General features: G+C 40.4%; 1 protein-coding gene across 12 annotated transcripts in view; it reads right to left on the bottom strand.

Annotated features, from left to right (window-relative positions):
• The window catches only part of SPECC1 (sperm antigen with calponin homology and coiled-coil domains 1), a 296,321-nt gene that overhangs the window by 90,875 nt on the left and 185,635 nt on the right, over positions 1 to 19,811 (bottom strand). For all 12 annotated transcript variants that reach the window (XR_008997143.1, XM_057500817.1, XM_036920665.2 and 9 more), the window contains one exon: positions 17,458 to 19,034. Coding sequence is in view for 11 of the 12 variants with exons in the window: in XM_057500817.1 (XP_057356800.1) it covers positions 17,458 to 19,034 (1,577 nt within the window). In the remaining variant the exon portion in view is untranslated. The remainder of the gene's footprint in view (positions 1 to 17,457; positions 19,035 to 19,811) is intronic.

Below are 19,811 nucleotides of genomic sequence, written 5' to 3'. Positions count from 1 at the left end.
ATAGACTTCAAAACAAAGAAAGTAACAAGAGATAAAGAAGGACACTACATAATGATAAAGGGCTCAGTCAAACAAGAGGATATAACCATTCTAAATATATATGCACCCAACACAGGAGCACCAGCATATGTGAAACAAATACTAACAGAACTAAAGGGGGATATAGACTGCAATGCATTCATTCTAGGAGACTTCAACACACCACTCACCCCAAAGGATAGATCCACCGGGCAGAAAATAAGTAAGGACACGGAAGCACTGAACAACACAGTAGAGCAGATGGACCTAATAGACATCTATAGAACTCTACATCCAAAAGCAACAGAATATACATTCTTCTCAAGTGCACATGGAACATTCTCCAGAATAGACCACATACTAGGTCACAAAAAGAGCCTCAGAAAATTCCAAAAGATTGAAATCCTACCAACCAACTTTTCAGACCACAAAGGCATAAAACTAGAAATAAACTGTACAAAGAAAGCAAAGAGGCTCACAAACACATGGAGGCTTAACAACACACTCCTAAATAATCAATGGATCAATGACCAAATCAAAATGGAGATCCAGCAATATATGGAAACAAATGACAACAACAACACTAAGCCCCAACTTCTATGGGACACAGCAAAAGCAGTCTTAAGAGGAAAGTATATAGCAATCCAAGCATATTTAAAAAAGGAAGAACAATCCCAAATGAATGGTCTAATGTGACAATTATCAAAATTGGAAAAAGAAGAACAGATGAGGCCGAAGGTCAGCAGAATGAGGGACATAATAAAGATCAGAGAAGAAATAAATAAAATTGAGAAGAATAAAACAATAGCAAAAATCAATGAAACCAAGAGCTGGTTCTTCGAGAAAATAAACAAAATAGATAAGCCTCTAGCCAGACTTATTAAGAAGAAAAGAGAGTCAACACAAATCAACAGTATCAGAAACGAGAAAGGAAAAATCACGACGGACCCCACGGAAATGCAAAGAATTATTGGAGAATACTATGAAAACCTATATGCTAACAAGCTCGGAAACCTAGGAGAAATGGACAACTTCCTAGAAAAATATAACCTTCCAAGATTGACCCAGGAAGAAACAGAAAATCTAAACAGACCAATTACCAGCAACGAAATTGAAGCGGTAATCAAAAAACTACCAAAGAACAAAACCCCCGGGCCAGATGGATTTACCTCGGAATTTTATCAGACATACAGGGAAGACATAATACCCATTCTCCTTAAAGTTTTCCAAAAAATAGAGGAGGAGGGGATACTCCCAAACTCATTCTATGAAGCTAACATCACCCTAATACCAAAACCAGGCAAAGACCCCACCAAAAAAGAAAACTACAGACCAATATCCCTGATGAACGTAGATGCAAAAATACTCAACAAAATATTAGCAAACCGAATTCAAAAATACATCAAAAGGATCATACACCATGACCAAGTGGGATTCATCCCAGGGATGCAAGGATGGCACAACATTCGTAAGTCCATCAACATCATCCACCACATCAACAAAAAGAAAGACAAAAACCACATGATCATCTCCATAGATGCTGAAAAAGCATTTGACAAAGTTCAACATCCATTCATGTTAAAAACTCTCAGCAAAATGGGAATAGAGGGCAAGTACCTCAACATAATAAAGGCCATCTATGATAAACCCACAGCCAACATTATATTGAACAGCGAGAAGCTGAAAGCATTTCCTCTGAGATCGGGAACTAGACAGGGATGCCCACTCTCTCCACTGTTATTTAACATAGTACTGGAGGTCCTAGCCACGGCAATCAGACAAAATAAAGAAATACAAGGAATCCAGATTGGTAAAGAAGAAGTTAAACTGTCACTATTTGCAGATGACATGATACTGTACATAAAAAACCCTAAAGACTCCACTCCAAAACTACTAGAACTGATATCGGAATACAGCAAAGTTGCAGGATACAAAATCAACACACAGAAATCTGTGGCTTTCCTATATACTAACAATGAACCAACAGAAAGAGAAATCAGGAAAACAACTCCATTCACAATTGCATCAAAAAAAATAAAATACCTAGGAATAAACCTAACCAAAGAAGTGAAAGACTTATACTCTGAAAACTACAAGTCACTCTTAAGAGAAATTAAAGGGGACACTAACAGATGGAAACTCATCCCATGCTCGTGGTTAGGAAGAATTAATATTGTTAAAATGGCCATACTGCCCAAAGCAATATACAGATTTGATGCAATCCCTATGAAACTACCAGCAACATTCTTCAATGAACTGGAACAAATAATTCAAAAATTCATATGGAAACACCAAAGACCCCGAATAGCCAAAGCAATCCTGAGAAAGAAGAATAAAGTAGGGGGGATCTCACTCCCCAACTTCAAGCTCTACTATAAAGCCATAGTAATCAAGACAATTTGGTACTGGCACAAGAACAGACCCACAGACCAATGGAACAGACTAGAGAATCCAGACATTAACCCAGACATATATGGTCAATTAATATTTGATAAAGGAGCCATGGACATACAATGGCGAAATGACAGTCTCTTCAACAGGTGGTGCTGGCAAAACTGGACAGCTACATGTAGGAGAATGAAACTGGACCATTGTCTAACCCCATATACAAAAGTGAACTCAAAATGGATCAAAGACCTGAATGTAAGCCATGAAACCATTAAACTCTTGGAAGAAAACATAGGTGAAAACCTCTTAGACATAAACATGAGTGACCTCTTCTTGAACATATCTCCCCGGGCAAGGAAAACAACAGCAAAAATGAGTAAGTGGGACTATATTAAGCTGAAAAGCTTCTGTGCAGCAAAAGACACCATCAATAGAACAAGAAGGATCCCTACAGTATGGGAGAATATATTTGAAAATGACACATCCGATAAAGGCTTGACGTCCAGAATATATAAGGAGCTCACACGCCTCAACAAACAAAAAACAAATAACCCAATTAAAAAATGGGCAGAGGAACTGAACAGACAGTTCTCCAAAAAAGAAATACAGATGGCCAACAGACACATGAAAAGATGCTCCACATCGCTAATTATCAGAGAAATGCAAATTAAAACTACAATGAGGTATCACCTCACACCAGTAAGGATGGCTGTCATCCAAAAGACAAACAACAACAAATGTTGGCGAGGCTGTGGAGAAAGGGGAACCCTCCTACACTGCTGGTGGGAATGTAAGTTAGTTCAACCGTTGTGGAAAGCAGTATGGAGGTACATCAAAATGCTCAAAACAGACTTACCATTTGACCCAGGAATTCCACTCCTAGGAATTTACCCTAAGAACGCAGCAATCAAGTTTGAGAAAGACAGATGCACCCCTATGTTTATTGCAGCACTATTTACAATAGCCAAGAATTGGAAGCAACCTAAATGTCCATCAATAGATGAATGGATAAAGAAGATGTGGTACATATACACAATGGAATACTACTCAGCCATAAGAAAAGGGCAAATCCAATCATTTGCAGCAACATGGATGGAGCTGGAGGGTATTATGCTCAGTGAAACAAGCCAAGCGGAGAAAGAGAAATACCAAATGATTTCACTTATCTGTGGAATATAAGAACAAAGGAAAAACTGAAGGAACAAAACAGCAGCAGAATCACAGAACTCAAGAATGGACTAACAGGTACCAAAGGGAAAGGGACTGGGGAGGATGGGTGGGTAGGGAGGGATAAGGGGGGGAGAAGTAGGGGGGTATTAAGATTAACATACATAGGGGGGTAGGAGAAAAGGGAGGGCTGTACAACACAGAGAAGGCAAGTAGTGATTCTACAACATTTTGCTATGCTGATGGACAGTGACTGTAAAGGGGTTTATAGGGGAGACCTGGTATAGGGGAGAGCCTAGTAAACATAATATTTGTCATGTAAGTGTAGATTAGTGATACCAAAAACAAAGCAAAAAAAAAAAAATTGGGCAGTTCCTGTGTGGTAACCTCCAATGAGTTCTACACAAGGGTATAAAGGGCATATAAAAGTGTAGGCAAAGGGTCTGTTTGTGTTTATACAGAGGATCAAAGCCTAATTGGGCTACCCCAAAAATGAACTAAGATACGATATGAAAAAGAACTTCCAACATCTGCACTCTCTGGAAGACTCATGCCAGAAGATGATCATCAAAAAACCCCAACAAAGATCCACGCACTGCTACAGCTGTGGATGCACTCATCCCACCAGTTCCTGGACTTGCCATGGGAATGAAGGAGATATCTAAGCTGGCCTGTGCATACAGTGGAACAACAAATTTGACTGGATCTATACTGTTGGAACTCAACCAAGAATTTGGAGAGGTGCAAATTGTAGCGCTCCAAGGTCTTACAACTACAGACTATTTACTGTTAAGAGAACATATGGCCTGTGAACAGTCCCCAGGAATGGGTTGTTTTAATTTGTCTGATTTCTCTCAGACTGTTCAAGTTCAGTTGGACAATATCCACCATATCATAGATAAGTTTTCACAAATGCCTAGGGTGCCTTAATGGTTTTCTTGGTTTCACTGGAGATGGCTGGTAATTACAGATATGCTTTGGTTATGTAACTATACTCCTATTATGTTAATGTGTGTGCGCAATTTAAGTAGTAGCTTAAAACCTATATATGCTGAAGTTACTCTACAAGAAGATATGTCAAAGAAATAATCAATCTTCCCATGTTTTCTTCCGTCTGCTACTTCTATAGCTTTTCTTCTTCCTTCCTAATTACAACCCTTAAATGGAATTCGTGCCTCATATCAAATTTACCGAGTATCATAACTCCTCCAAGTGGTAAAGATACCTCAAGACAAATGCTGGGCATAGAAGCCACAGGGCATAAATATGCAAAGAAGTAAAAAGCTAACCTTTTCAAACAATAAGGCTTCCCTCTCACTTACCAACTTCACATTTCCCTGTATGGCCCCGGAAGATGACTGGTTAGCCAGAGACGGGTAAGATTCCTCAAGGGAGGAACAACCTAAGACAGGCACAGTCGCAGGGGGGCCATCAGGTGAGAAATTGGGGATCAACAGAGGTGAGGCTTAGAACCTCACCCCCCCTGTTCTGAGAGAAATCTTCTGCATACGTGGATGTCTTATTGCCCTGGTCTAGCTTGGATTAGCACATAGTCTACAGGCACACACCTGATCATCTACATTTGCTCTCTTACAACACTAAACTATGATTTCTACCTTTATCTTGTATCTACCTACCACTTCAGCATTTTATTAAAAATGATAATAATAAAGAGAAATGTGGTATCCACATATAAATCAAGTATAAAAACCAAATGAGTATTCATATTTGAACTGACTGTTTATAGTTCATAATGCATGAGCAAAACCGAAAGTTTCTGTGATGACTCCCCTTGTACTGTTCACTATGTAACTTATTTATTGTGTAGGAATTTGTTCTACATGTAGAAACTTGTTTGTTGTGCCTCAGAGGATTGGAGACTGACGAAAATTAGGCTTGGGGTGGTTTAATGATTGTGCATTGAGCATTGACTCCCCTATACAGAATTTTATTGTCGTTAACAACCATTTGATCAATAAATATGAGAGATGCCCTCACAAAAAAAAAAAAAAAGGACAGACTTCCAATTGTAAAATAAATAAGTAACCGGGATGTAATGTATAGCATAAGGAATATAGTCAAGATACTGTAACAGCTTGGTAGGGTGATAGCTGGAACCTAGAATTATGTATATAAATGTTCTACCACTGTGTTGTACACTTGAAACTAATGTAATGTAATACTGTGCGTCAACTACCCTTCAATAAAAAATAATTATTTAAAAAAAAAAAAAAAAATGTGACCCTGTAACTCCCACTTAAATTTCTTCAGACCAAAAGCACAAGTGACAAAAAAAAAAGCGGTAAATTGAAACTTTTGTTTCTCAGAGAACATTATGAATGAGTGAAAAGATAAAGAGAGAAAATATTTGCAAATCATGTATCTGATAAGAATATAAGAAGAACTCCTGCAACTCAACAATAAGACAAAAACACAACTTTAAAAATGGGCAGAGGATGTAAAATAAACATTTCTCCAGACATACAAAGAGCCAATAAGCACATGAAAAAATGCTCAACATTATTGGTCACTGAGGAAATGCAAGGAAAATTCACAATGAGACACCATGTCACACACACAAGGATCTATAATAATTTATTAATGGAAAATAACAATTGTTGGAGAGGATGTGGAGACATTGTGGGACTCTTGTACACTGCTGGCAGGAATGTAAAATGGTGCAACCACTTTGGAAAACAGTTTGGCAGTTCTTCAAGAGTTAAATGCATAATTACCATATGACCCAGCAATTTCACTCTGCGGCACATAACCAAGAGACATGAAAACATAATCTACTCCAAAATCTGCATGTGAATGTTCAAGGCAGTATTATTCCTAATAGCCAAAAAGCAGACACAATCCAAATGTCCATCAACTGATGAGTGGATAAGCAAACTGTGGTGTGTCCATACAGTGGAATATTATTCAGCCATGTATAGGAAGGAAATATGGATTCATGCCTTGAGAACATTATGCTCAGGGAGAGAATCCAGGTGCATAAGGCCCATACAGTGTATGATTCCATACAGTTTAGATGAAATGTCCAGAACAGGCAAATCCATAGGGACAGAAGGTAGATGAGAGGCTGCCAGGGGCTGGAGGGAGGGATGCTGGAGCGTGACAGGATATCATGGGTATGTGCTTCTGGGGTAATGAAAATGTTCTAAAAGTGGCTGTGGTAATAGCTGCATTCACTGAATATTCTAAAACTCGCTGACTTACACACTTGATGTGAGATATCTTTCAATAGAGCCATTGTTTTTTTTTTTAAATCCTTCAGAGAACAGTGAAGCACAGAGAAGACAAGTAGTGACTCTGTGGTCTACACTGATGGACAGTGACTGCAATGGAGTATGGTGGGGACTTGATAATATGGTAAGTGTAGTAACCACAATGTTTTTCATGTGAAATCTTCATAAAAGTGTATATCAATGATCCCTTAATAAAAAAAAAAAATCCTTCAGAGACTGCCTTGAAGCTAAAATTCAGACCACTTGGAGGGTGTCTCCTGCTAACTTCTGGGAACCCATGCATTCCAGACCGGGCTGGAACCAGCCTGCACCACTTCCGTGTGGGGCCAGCTTTCCACCCAGAACTTGCCAGTTTCTTCCAGCAACATTCCTACTGCCCCCATCTCACCAACCCACCTGGCTGACTCCCACTCCCTCAGGATTCAGGTTGTAAATCAAACACAATGGTGCATCCTGAGGACTCAGGGTTTCACTGTCAATTTCTTATTTGTGTTATAATTGAGCAGAATTTTCCTAGTTCATGAGACTTGAAACCTTGCTTTCTTCAAACCAAAAGGCTTTACCCTTAAGACTACAGTGTGATGGAGTCTTTAGGTCTGTGTTAAATGTTCTCCTATCTTTCTTTGTTCGTATGTAACCAGGAAGCTGTATAAATCAGTGATTAAGAAGGGTTCTGGGGAATGAAACTGGATCACTGTCTAACCCCATACACAAAAGTAAACTCCAAATGGATCAAAGACCTGAATGTAAGTCATGAAACCATAAAACTCTTAGAAAAAAACATAGGCAAAAATCTCTTAGACATAAACATGAGTGACTTCTTCATGAACATATCTCCCCAGGCAAGGGAAACAAAGGCAAAAATGAACAAGTGAGATTATATCAAGCTAAAAAGCTTCTGTACAGCAAAGGACACCATCAATAGAACAAAAAGGTATCCTACAGTATGGGAGAACATATTCATAAATGACAGATCCGAAAAAGGATTGACATCCAAAATACATAAAGAGCTCACACGCCTCAACAAACAAAAAGCAAATAATCCAATTAAAAAATGGGCAGAGGAGCTGAATAGACAGTTCTCCAAAGAAGAAATCCAGATGGCCAACAGGCACATGAAAAGATGCTCCACATCGCTAATCATCAGAGAAATGCAAATTAAAACCACAATGAGATATCACCTCACACCAGTAAGGATTGCCATCATCCAAAAGACAAACAACAACAAATGTTGGCAAGGTTGTGGAGAAAGGGGAACCCTCCTACACTGCTGGTGGGAATGTAAATTAGTTCAACCATTGTGGAAAGCAGTATGGAGGTTCCTCAAAATGCTCAAAATAGAAATACCATTTGACCCAGGAATTCCACTTCTAGGAATTTACCCTAAGAATGCAGCACTCCAGTTTGAAAAAGACAGATGCACCCCTGTGTTTATCGCTGCACTATTTACAATAGCCAAGATATGGAAGCAACCTAAATGTCCATCAGTAGATGAATGGATAAAGAAGATGTGGTACATATACACAATGGAATACTACTCAGCCATAAGAAAAGGGCAAATCCTACCATTTGCAGCAACATGGATGGAGCTGGAGGGTATTATGCTCAGTGAAATAAGCCAAGTCGAGAAAGAGAAATACCAAATGATTTCACTCATCTGTGGAGTATAATAACAAAGGAAAACTGAAGGAACAAAACAGCAGCAGAATCACAGAACTCAATAATGGACTAACAGGTACCAAAGGGAAAGGGACTGGGGAGGATGGGTGGGTAGGGAGGGATAAGGGGGGGGAAGAAGAAGGAGGGTATTAAGATTAGCAAGCATGGGGGGGAGAAAGGGGAGGGCTGAACAACACAGAGAAGACAAGTAGTGATTCTACAACATTTTGCTATGCTGATGGACAGTGACTGTAAAGGGGTTTATAGGGGGGACCTGGTATAGGGGAGAGCCTAGTAAACATAATGTTCGTCATGTAAGTGTAGATTAATGATAACAACAACAACAACAAAAAAGCAGTTCCTGTCTGGTGACCTCCAATGAGTTCTACATAATGGTATAAAGGGCATATAAAAGTGTAGGCAAAGGGTCTGTTTGTGTTTATACAGAGGATCAAAGCCTAATTTGGCTACCCAGAAAATGAACTAAGATACGATATGAAAAAGAACTTCCAACATCAGCACTCTCTGGAAGACTCATACCAGAAGATGATCATCAAAAAACCCCAACAAAGATTCACGCGCTGCTACAGCTGTAGATGCACTCATCCCACCAGTTCCTGGACTTGCCATGGGAATGAAGAAGGAGATATCTAAGCTGGCCTGTGCATACAGTAAAACAACAAATTGGACTGGATCTATACTGTTGGAACTCAACCAAGAATTAGGAGAAGTGCAAATTGTAGCACTCCAAAATCTTACAACTACAGACTATCTACTGTTAAAAGAACATATGGGATGTGAACAGTCCCCAGGAATGGGTTGTTTTGTCTGATTTCTCTCAGACTGTTCAAGTTCAGTTGGACAATATCCACCATACCATAGATAAGTTTTCACAAATGCCTAAGGTGCCTAACTGGTTTTCTTGGTTTCACTGGAGATGGCTGGTAATTACAGGTATGCTTTGGTTATGTAACTATACTCCTATTATGTTAATGTGTGTGTGCAATTTAATTAGTAGTTTAAAACCTATACATGCTGAAGTTACTCTACAAGAAGATATGTCAAAGAAATAATCAATCTTCCCATGTTTTCTGCCGCCTGCTACTTCTATAGCTTTTCTTCTTCCTTCCTAATTACAACCCTTAAATAGAATTCGTGCCTCATATCAAATTTACCGAGTATCATAATTCTTCCAAGTGGTAAAGATACCTCAAGGCAAATGCTGGGCATAGAAGCCACAGGGCATAAATATGCAAAGAAGTAAAAAGCTAACCTCTTCAAACAATAAGGCTTCTCTCTCACTTACCAACTTTACATTTCCCTGTATGGCCCTGGAAGATGACTGGTTAGCCAGAGACGGGTAAGATTCCTCAAGGGAGGAACAACCTAAGACAGGCATAGTCGCAGGGGGGCCATCAGGTGAGAAATTGGGGATCAACAGAGGTAAGGCTTAGAACCTCAGCCCCCACTGTTCTGAGAGAAATCTTCGGCATATGTGGATGTTTTATTGCCCTTGTCTAGCTTGGATTAACACATAGTCTACAGGCACACACCTGATCATCTACATTTGCTCTCTTACAACACTAAACTATGTTTTCTACCTTTATCTTGTATCTACCTACCACTTCAGCATTTTATTAAAAATAATAATAATAAAGAGAGAAATGTGGTATCCACATATAAATCAAGTATAAAAATCAAATGAGTATTCATATTTGAACTGACTGTGTATAGTTCATAATGTATGAGCAAAACCAAAAGTTTCTGTGATGACTGCCCTTGTACTGTTCACCATGTAACTTAATCACTATGTAAGAATTTGTTCTCCATGTAAGAACTTGTTCGTTATGCTTCAGAAGATTGGAGACTGACGAAAATTAGGCTTGGGGTGGATTAATGATTGTGCATTGAGCATTGACTCCCCTATGCAGAATTTTATTGTTGTTAACAACCATTTGATCAATAAATATGAGAGAGACCCTCTCAAAAAAAAAAAAAAAGTACACAGTTCCAATTGTAAAATAAAAAATAACCAGGATGTAATGTATAACATAAGGAATATAGTCAAAATATTGTAACGACTTTGTATGGTGATAGCTGGTAGCTAGAATTATCATGTATATAAATGTTGAATCACTGTGTTGTACACCTGAAAGTAATGTAATATTGTGTGTCAACTACCCTTCAATAAAAAAAAAAAAAGAAGATGTGGTACATATATACAATGGAATATTACTCAGCCATAAGAAGAAAACAAATCCTACCATTTGCAATAACATGGATGGAGCTAGAGGGTATTATGCTCAGTGAAATAAGCCAGGCGGAGAAAGACAAGTACCAAATGATTTCATTCATATGTGGAGTATAAGAACAAAGGAAAACTGAAGGAACAAAACAGCAACAGAATCACAGAACTCAAGAATGGACTAATAGTTACCAAAGGTAAAGGGACTGGGGAGGATGGGAAGGAAGGGAGGGATAGGGTGGGGAAAAAGAAAGAGGGCTTTACGATTAGCATGTATAGTGCGTGGGGGGTACGGGGAGGGCTCTGCAACACAGAGAAGACAAGTAGTGATTTTACAGCATCTTACTACGCAGATGGACAGTGACTGTGAAGGGGTATGTGGGGGGGACTTGGTGAAGGGGGGAGCCTAGTAAACATAATGTTCTTCATGTAATTGTAGATTAATGATACCAAAATAAAAAATAATAAAAATAAAAAAAAAAAAGATTGTATATCAATGAGACCATAATAAAATTTTAAAAAAAGATAATGGTTATCTTTGAGGGGTATTGACTGGGAGGGAACCTTCTGGAGGTCTGGAAATATCCTGTCATGACCCAGGTGGAGGTACACAGAGTAGGTGTACAGAGAGTAAAGATTCACTGGGTTGTGTGTTTATAATGTATGCACTTTATTATGTACAACTTATACCTTAATACAAATCTTTTGAAGAAAAAAAAAAGAAGGGTTCTGGGGTAAGACACAACTATGAATCTTGGCCTTCATCAATTAATCAATTATCCTAGTAAATGAATCATCCCTGCCTCAGTTTCCTCAATGGAAAAAAATCAGAAAATGATAGTATCTACAGCATAAAATTATGATTCAATGAGATTAAGTGATGCAAAAGCTTTGAGAGTGCCGAGTATATATAAAGCACTAAAATTATTAGTTATTATTAAAATATGATAAACTTTAACAGTGATATAATTATAGCAGCCTCTCTCCTAATTCTGTTGCAAGTTTCTCTGACATTTGTTCCTTCAACAAGTGTTTACTAGGTACTTAATATATGAAAGTCACAATATAGTGTAAAAGTATAAATAAATTTGGAATGATTAGCCTGAGTAAAGAGTGCATGTTACTCTTACTGTTGTTTTTACATCTAAGTTGGCCTCTCCAGAACTTAGCCCTGTTCTAAACAGATACTGCTGACAGAGCCACACGTCATTCATACTGGCCTTGCTCTGCCAAGGGAGAGGAGAATATGCCGGTCTCCTTTATACTTTTGTCATGGGAAAAGGAAAATGGCTATGGAGAACCCCAAGAAGAGGGTAAACATCTGTATTTCACTTTCCTCGAGAAGCTGGGCTGTGAGTGCTCCACAAGCTGTTCCCAAAGACCTCGCCCAGGACAGGCAGGTGCCGGGCAACTGAGGCCTTGGAGACAAGACCTTCAGTCAAGTACAGAAAGAGAATGGTGCTCAGGCCTAACCTCATGAAAGGTATTAACACATCTCAAAACAAATGTGAGTCCTTCAGAAGGGAAGGAGGTCAGGCCAGGAAACCCAGACAGGGTGAGGCGCCGCTGGGTCCATGGCAGCAGTGTCCCCTCTTGTGAGTTACTGTCACACCTGACCTAGTAAAGCACAAGCAGGCCTACTGCCTTTCCTGGTGAATCCTCCTAAGCTTCAGCTCCGGGTGTCAGGCTCGCACAGGGCTGGGGCCTGAGGAAATCTCCAGAGGCAAGGGCCCACCCTGAAGGCTTCTGGGGAGGAGCCTGCAGGCCTTTCCCCAAACTGCCCTGACGTGCACTGTTTACACAGGGTTCTTCCATGCCTTCTTCCCAACATGAAGTCACAGGACTCTGTTTCACCAAGAGAGCTGAGAGATTGCTGTCAGCCAAAGATAAAGGAGAGAATGGGGGAAGTGAACTGCAGATCATCGAAATGTCTGTATTTTCAGCTTAACCTACTCAACCTCAACCAACTCTCTCACCACTTTCTCGGCCACAACTCATATAGGGAAGTGACTCTATGCTGCCCTCAACTCTAACAAATAGGCTTTCCAAAACTTCTGAGCCCCTCTAAGGTGCCAACAATAGATGGCTTTCACTCAAGTGACCCAGCTGGTCTACGATGCTATATCCTGTAGAGTCCACAAGACAACAGTCCCACAGACTGATGGCCTCTCTGAAGAACTGACACCATAATTGAGACCTAAAGCTTAAGACAGGACAAGGCAAGTGAAGAAAGGGGGTTTGGAAGGGCAGGCAAAGACAGAGGCAGGAGCAATGTGGGCAGAGGGGGCCCCCTGATGGGGCAAGAACCCAGCACAGGGCCTGGGCGGGAGGAGGTGGAGGGACTGAGGCTGGATGGTGAGCGGGGGGCAAGGTGTCTGGTGAGCTGGGGGATGAGGCATCTGGTGAGCGGGGGGTGGGGCGTCTGGTGAGTGGGAAGCGTTACATTATCTAGGAGGTCCCTGAGCACTCCGTGGAGCCCTAGTGGTGCCTGTGGCAAACAGTGCTCCTATCTACCTAAAAGCCAGTTCCTCTTTTTTCCCTATGAATCCCAACTTTGGTCAAGAATCAGGCTGTGATCTTGTGGTTTCAAAAAGGGTGGGCTTGGGGAGGCTGTATGACCCAGTTCTGACCCCATCAAAAGGGAAAAAAGGGGGCTCCTGGGAAAAATACTCTCCCCACAGGAATGAGGTATCTGGGGACCTGCCCAGCCTCCTGCCTGTCAAGATGGGGCCAAGATGCTGACGATGAGGTGCTCACCTGCACCCTTGGCTGGAGGGCTGAGAATCACAGAACTGCGAGCCACAAACCTTGACTCTATGGAGCCCTAGACCACAGCTATCAACTGCCTACCTCCTGATTTCCGAGAACAGGATGGGAGTGTTGGCTTGGGCCACTGACACAAGGGGTTCTATTACTTACAGCCCAAGCCACACCTAGGCATCCTTACAGACCACCTGCTACTTAAGCCAGGTTCCAAGATCTCTGCAGTCCTTCAGGGGTCCTATTCTGCGGTCGTGGCTCCGGGTGAAGCTGCTTGCCACATCTTTCTCTCTAATTCTGGTTTTGCCACTTGTGGCCAGTGGCTACTCTAGCTGGTCGGGCTTGGAGACCAATGCTGGTCACAATGATTGTTTCACCTCTAGTTTTCCTGACCACTCACAGCAAATGTTCCTTTATCATCTCCTTATTCCTCTGGAAGAAGACACCCACGTTTCTGTAGAAAGAACTAAATTTCTAAGGATATGACATATAAGGTTTCAACTTCAGGGCATAAAAACATTTAAACATTAAAACAAAAAAAAAACTATTTTCCTATAATATGACTTAGTCATGGGGATGAAAGTAGAGCATAGAGAATATAGTCAATGATTCTGTTATATCTTTCTTTGTTTTTACAGACAGTAAGTACACTAGTTGGGATAAGGACTTAATAATGTAGGTAACTGTTGAATCACTATGTTGTATACTTGAAACCAATATAATATTGCATATCAACTATGCTTCAATAAATAGTTAATACTCCAAAAAAAAGTATTTTTTTTAAAACCTCTGTATTTCAAGTCTTATAAAAATTCTCTAATTTGAAACCAAGATCCCAAATGATTATAATTTGAAAGTCAAAAAATTGTAAGTATGGGTTGCATTAAAGTCTGGAGAAGTAATAGTCCCACGTGACACATGCTGCTCACTCACCAGGGCAGCTACGTGGTGGCCTCCAGGAGGCTAAGACCTCGGGACTCCTCAGAAATTACACTATTCCTCCAAGTTGTACAGCAGTGTGTTATAAATCACACATTAAGCTGCCAGCAAAAGGTATATGGTGGGTTCACAGAAGTGGAGAATAATGGAGATATTAGCAAAGAAAAGAGAGGAAGAAAAAGTTTACAAAGCATTCACATAGTTACTGTAAGTGTCCTGCCAATTGTCTGTTTGTTGTATGAGGAACAGGCCTGCCCCACACCACAGAGAAGCAGGCTTTTCAGAGAGTCTTCCAATAGCATCTGAATCACTTAAGTAACTTATCTAAATGGGAAATTTTATGTAGACTTACTAAATCTATTAGCTGTTATGATCTTGTGATTTCAAGAAAGTTGGGCTAGGGGAGGGTGTGTGACCCTCAGAGTGGATGAATACAGAACTCAAGCATAAAAGCTGTTCATCACCATACAAACTGCATGGGGATTCCTGCATAGGACAGTCACTCTGACACCTGCTCAAGGCAGTTATATTTGAAATTTCTATGTAAAAATGTAAATCAAAGCAATTGAGAACTGAAGAATCAGTATTTACTCCAGGTATGCAAAGATGATTTAACACTAGACTACCTTAGAAAATCTGTTACTACAATCCACCTCAATTGGAACTAAAGGAGAAAAACCATTATGATTACATAAAAACTAGGAGTTCAAAGTAGATGTGCAAGATCTATAGTATAAATCTTATATAGGTATTGATCTTACAGATGTATAAGACCTATAGCAGATGTAGAAAAAAACCAGCCTCCTTTTTTGAAAAACAAGCAAACAAAACACTTAGCAAAATACTGAAGTAACTCAATAAAAAGTATATAGCAAATACCTATAATAGACATCCTTAATGAAAAATGGTCAAAGCACTCCCTTTAGATCAGGAACAATGCCAGGATCCCCCACCATCACACTTCTACTCTATTCTCTGCACAATGGAAAGGGACCTGCCCATGGTCACAGAATTAACTATCAGCCAAGTCAGCAGACCAAGGCTGTCCACCTACTGGACCAGCGCCTCACACCCCTCACTAGAGTTCTGTCCTAACAGTGTTACTGAGTCCCTCCTTTGGCCGTGAGTCCCTCATGTTGTATTATTCGATTTCATGGCTGCTGGTAGATAGACTTAACATTCTGCAGTGGGGCTACAACAACTATTAATCAGCCTAGGAGGTCTGACTTTTATTTCTCTTACAGTAACAGAAAAGGGCAGGAAGATTAGTACATGTTACAGTTTCACTTTATACAGAAGGCAGCATAAAAATCACACTTAGGATCCCCATTATGCATACCAGAAACTATGTGACATCATGCCCCACAGACTCTTACTCAGAACACTAGCTAGGACTCTTTTCATCCTGTCAAGTATTTGATAATTCTAATCAGCAAGCAGTACATGAAGATATAGAATATGTGAACAAGATAATTAACAGGTTGATTTAAAACATACATGTCATACTTTGTATTCTACAGAGAATGCAATTGCTTTTTATCCCAATTAGACCTAGCTTGTTCTAAAATTCTAGATTTTATTGTTTACATTTAGTCAAAGCTATAATAAGGAGCAAATTCATACTCTTTAAATGCTTTCTTTGTCAACCAGGGACAACCTTATATGAACACAGAATTTTACTCAAGAAACTAGGGAGAAACCAAAGAAATATACAAAAGGCAGGATGAAAGAACTAATAAAGATAAAAGTGGAAACAAATTAACCAGAAATAGATTAACAGCAGAATTGATCAACAAATCCAATGGGGTCTTTGTATTCATGGAATGTGGGGTGATATACTCTCTTCTTCTGACTAGAAAGATTAAATATTGCAAGCAAGTACATCTCTGTATATGTGCCCAATAGTGCACAAAGGGGAGAAAACATCTGAAAGGGCATTTAGCACTAAATGTTAGCAGTGTTTTTCTCCAGGTAGGAGATTAAAGTTAATATTTATTTTCTTCTTTATACTTTTTTTCCTAAAGCTTCTATAATACATATTCTGTAATGAATATATAATTTTATGATCAGAAAACAGAAGTTATAGTTTTAAGATGCCAAATTATTTCTCATTTACACATATATTTAATGTAATGCTAATAGAAAGACCAAAGAGATAAATGAGGGACTAAGAAAGAACTCCAACTTCCCTCGGAGATTAAACATTTTACAACAGAGAAATGCAGGAGGACCTACTCCACAGGCATTAAAACTTAATGTAAAGTTACCATTGCCAACCTACAGAAATTATCAGATATAAAAATAGTATTTATGATATTGAAAGACCAGAACACAAATGTTCCACAACAGGCAACTAGTGAAGTACATATGAAATATTCATATAACAAAGTACTGTCTAGCCTTGAAAAGCATTATTTCAAGGAATAGTTAATGATGAAAATATGCTCAGAAAATATTACATTTTTAAAATAGTATGTACACACTGATTCTAAAATTTTTTTTTAACTTGGGGGATACATACACAACCACATCCTAAAGAAAACACCAAAATAGTGATAATATTATTACTTGCTGGGGAAATTTGGGGTGATGAAAATTTTCTTAATAGCAGCACTGAAGCACATTAATGGATAGATCTGGATAATTCTCACTCATTCTTCAAGACTCAGCTTTTTGCTGCCTCTTCCAAGAAGTCCTCCTGTACTGCCCTCCCTTATCCCACATTATTCTGGGTGTTCCTCCTTGGCACTGATTGGGGCTGTCCTCCAGGATATTCTTTATGTCTGCATCATATTCACTGAGCTGACTCATTATATCCCCACTATACCTTGAACGGCCTATAGTCAGACACTGGGGTGTTTCAGTTTTGTATCCCCAGCCTGTCTGGAATCTAGTAGATCTTCAAGCTAGAAATGCTAGAACTGTAGCTGAAATTGGTTGAGCAAATGATTCTCGGTGCTCTGTGAATTTAAAGGCCAAGGAGGGAAATAACAAGGCTCAGGAAGTGCTGGCAGACAGCTATCTCCTTACCTTGGCTAGTAGGCTCGAAACATGTTTGGTTTCACCATGTGCCTTTAGCAATTCTTGTCTGAGCTCCGTGCAAGACAGTTGCAGCTGATCTTTCTCAGCGTGGGCTACCTTCAACATTTCTTGAATTTCACCACCCTCTGCCGTCTGCCCCACAGGACTGGTCTCTACAGCTTTTTGCTTCTCATTATCCAGATGAGCCTTCAAAGACCCATTTTCAATCTTCAGCCCTTCCAAGGTAACTTTGTACTCTTGCAGAGTTTTGGCCATCACACTATTACTATGCCGCTCCAGTTCTAGAAACCCGTTCAGTTTTTCATTTTCTTCTTTGAGGTGTTTAATCATTTCTAAAGTTCCTTGGTTTTCTTCCTCGACCTTCCGAAGGCTGCAGGTCAGCTGCTGCTGAATGTTGAGCAGCTTCTCTCGTTCAAAGCGGCCCTGCTCAAGAATTTCTGTGCATTTCTGCTCCAGTTCGAGGAGTTTTCCTTCTTGAGCATTGGGCTCTTCATTCTTAACCCGCTCTTGTAAGAGATTTATCAGCTTCTTGTTTTCTTGACTTAGCTGCTCTGCCCTTTCTCGATGCTGCTGGAAGGAAGTCTCCAAAATAGTCTTCTCGTCCACCAGTTTCTCATTTTCAGCTGTTAACTCCTGCACCATCTGTTGCTGGTCCGATAACTCCTGTAATGTAGCCTGCAGCTCTTCTGCTGTGCTGTGGTGGTTCTCTTCCATCTTTTGAATCTTCTCTGTAAGCGAAGCCAGGGACAACTCGCTCATGTTATTAGGGGAACTGCCGGTGGTGGAACATTTTGAGTTCTTATAGGGGTTGCTAGCAGAAGACAGGGGGCGGGAGGGGGTGTCTGCTGTGATGTGCTCAAAATCAGAGGCATCTGGTGACAAAGAAGCTTTGGTAACATCGCTACTGGAAGAGCCCGATGTCCATAACGTATTCTCATGTACGGTTTTTTTATACTCATCGATTTCATCTAACAACTGATTCCCAGTTGGGCTTCCAAAACTTGACTCTTGAGTGGATGTGGGACAGCTGCTGTCTCCAGGGTGGCTTGCTCCGCCTTCTGAGTTTGGTGAATGCTCAAGATAACTCAGTTTCTCCTTCAGGATCCGGTTTTCCTCCTCGAGATTGGCAAGCTCTTTCTGAAAATTCTTGTTCTTCTCCTCAAGAGCTCTTATCAAAGGTTCCGAGTCACCTGGTGAGACTGATGTTCCGTCTCCTTCCGGGTCTGCGGCATCAGCTCCTTCAGTATTCACAGTCCTTTTCTCTGTGCCCTTCTTTAGTTCACTTCGAAGCCTGTTAATCTCACTATCTTTTGCTTTGGCTTCTGCCAGAAGCTCCCGAACTTGGGACTCTAGCACGGCCTTTTCCCCACCCTCAGGCTCCTGCCTGGGTCTCGTGGAAGTGGTCCTCAGGTGCTTCGTAGGGGTGGGTGTGGTAGAAGAGGTTGGACTGGACACCGACTTCCTGGGGTTGGAGGGTCCTCGCGGCACAGTTCTGTCTCTTGAGACAGTTACAGAAAGTTCTCGAGGAGCTGGAATGCCTGTCCGTTTGGTTGCTGTCACAGCTCCTAAAGGCAGAAGAAGAAACCAATGAAACAAAGTAGGCACATCTATAAATGAAATCCAGGTGACTTCAACTCATGTGGCATGGTGAACAGGGTGGCTGTCGTCCTTCATCCATTTCCTTCTCCTCCAGATAACCACCCAGGTCTGATGGGTTTCTGTGCCTCCCCCCACAACCCTATCCTGAGGGGGAAGCTGTATCTCATCCCAGCCACAGCTGCTGGTTCAAGGCATAGGCAGAGCCCTCAATTAAGCTCAAGAGAACACAAGAAAAGTTTTCTGGGAGTGCTTCTAAAACAATACTGGACATGAGTCAGGGCACTTGAAGGTCTGGAAATGGCTGGCAACCTCTTGGCATCACAAGAGGAAGGAGAGAATATAGAGTAGAAAGAAGGAAACCAAATTCCTAGTAGCACTGTGGAGTTGCTCAATCAACCCACCCTGAAGCTTAGCCTATAGCTAGCCTTCCAATTATACAAACCAGTAAGTACCTTTCATGTAAGTCACCTTGAACTGGGTTTTCTATAACTTGCAACTCACTATATCTGAAATGATTACAGACTGGCAACTAAACAACAGCCTTTGGACAAAATACAAGTTCACTGCAAATTCCACAATAAACACTTTAAAAATTTTAATCATTAATATATTTTGACTGAGCACAGATTTGATCAGGAAATCAGAAGACACAAATAATACCCAAGGAAAAAGTAATCTAATTAAACAACATGCAGGTCTTAACAGATGGGAACATCATGCTCATCTGCATTGGCAGAGGAATG

This window comes from Manis pentadactyla, chromosome 4, assembly GCF_030020395.1.
Source record: "Manis pentadactyla isolate mManPen7 chromosome 4, mManPen7.hap1, whole genome shotgun sequence".
Lineage (NCBI taxonomy): Eukaryota > Metazoa > Chordata > Mammalia > Pholidota > Manidae > Manis > Manis pentadactyla.
Note: the sequence above shows the minus strand (reverse complement) of the source record. Positions and strands in the feature narration are given on the sequence as shown.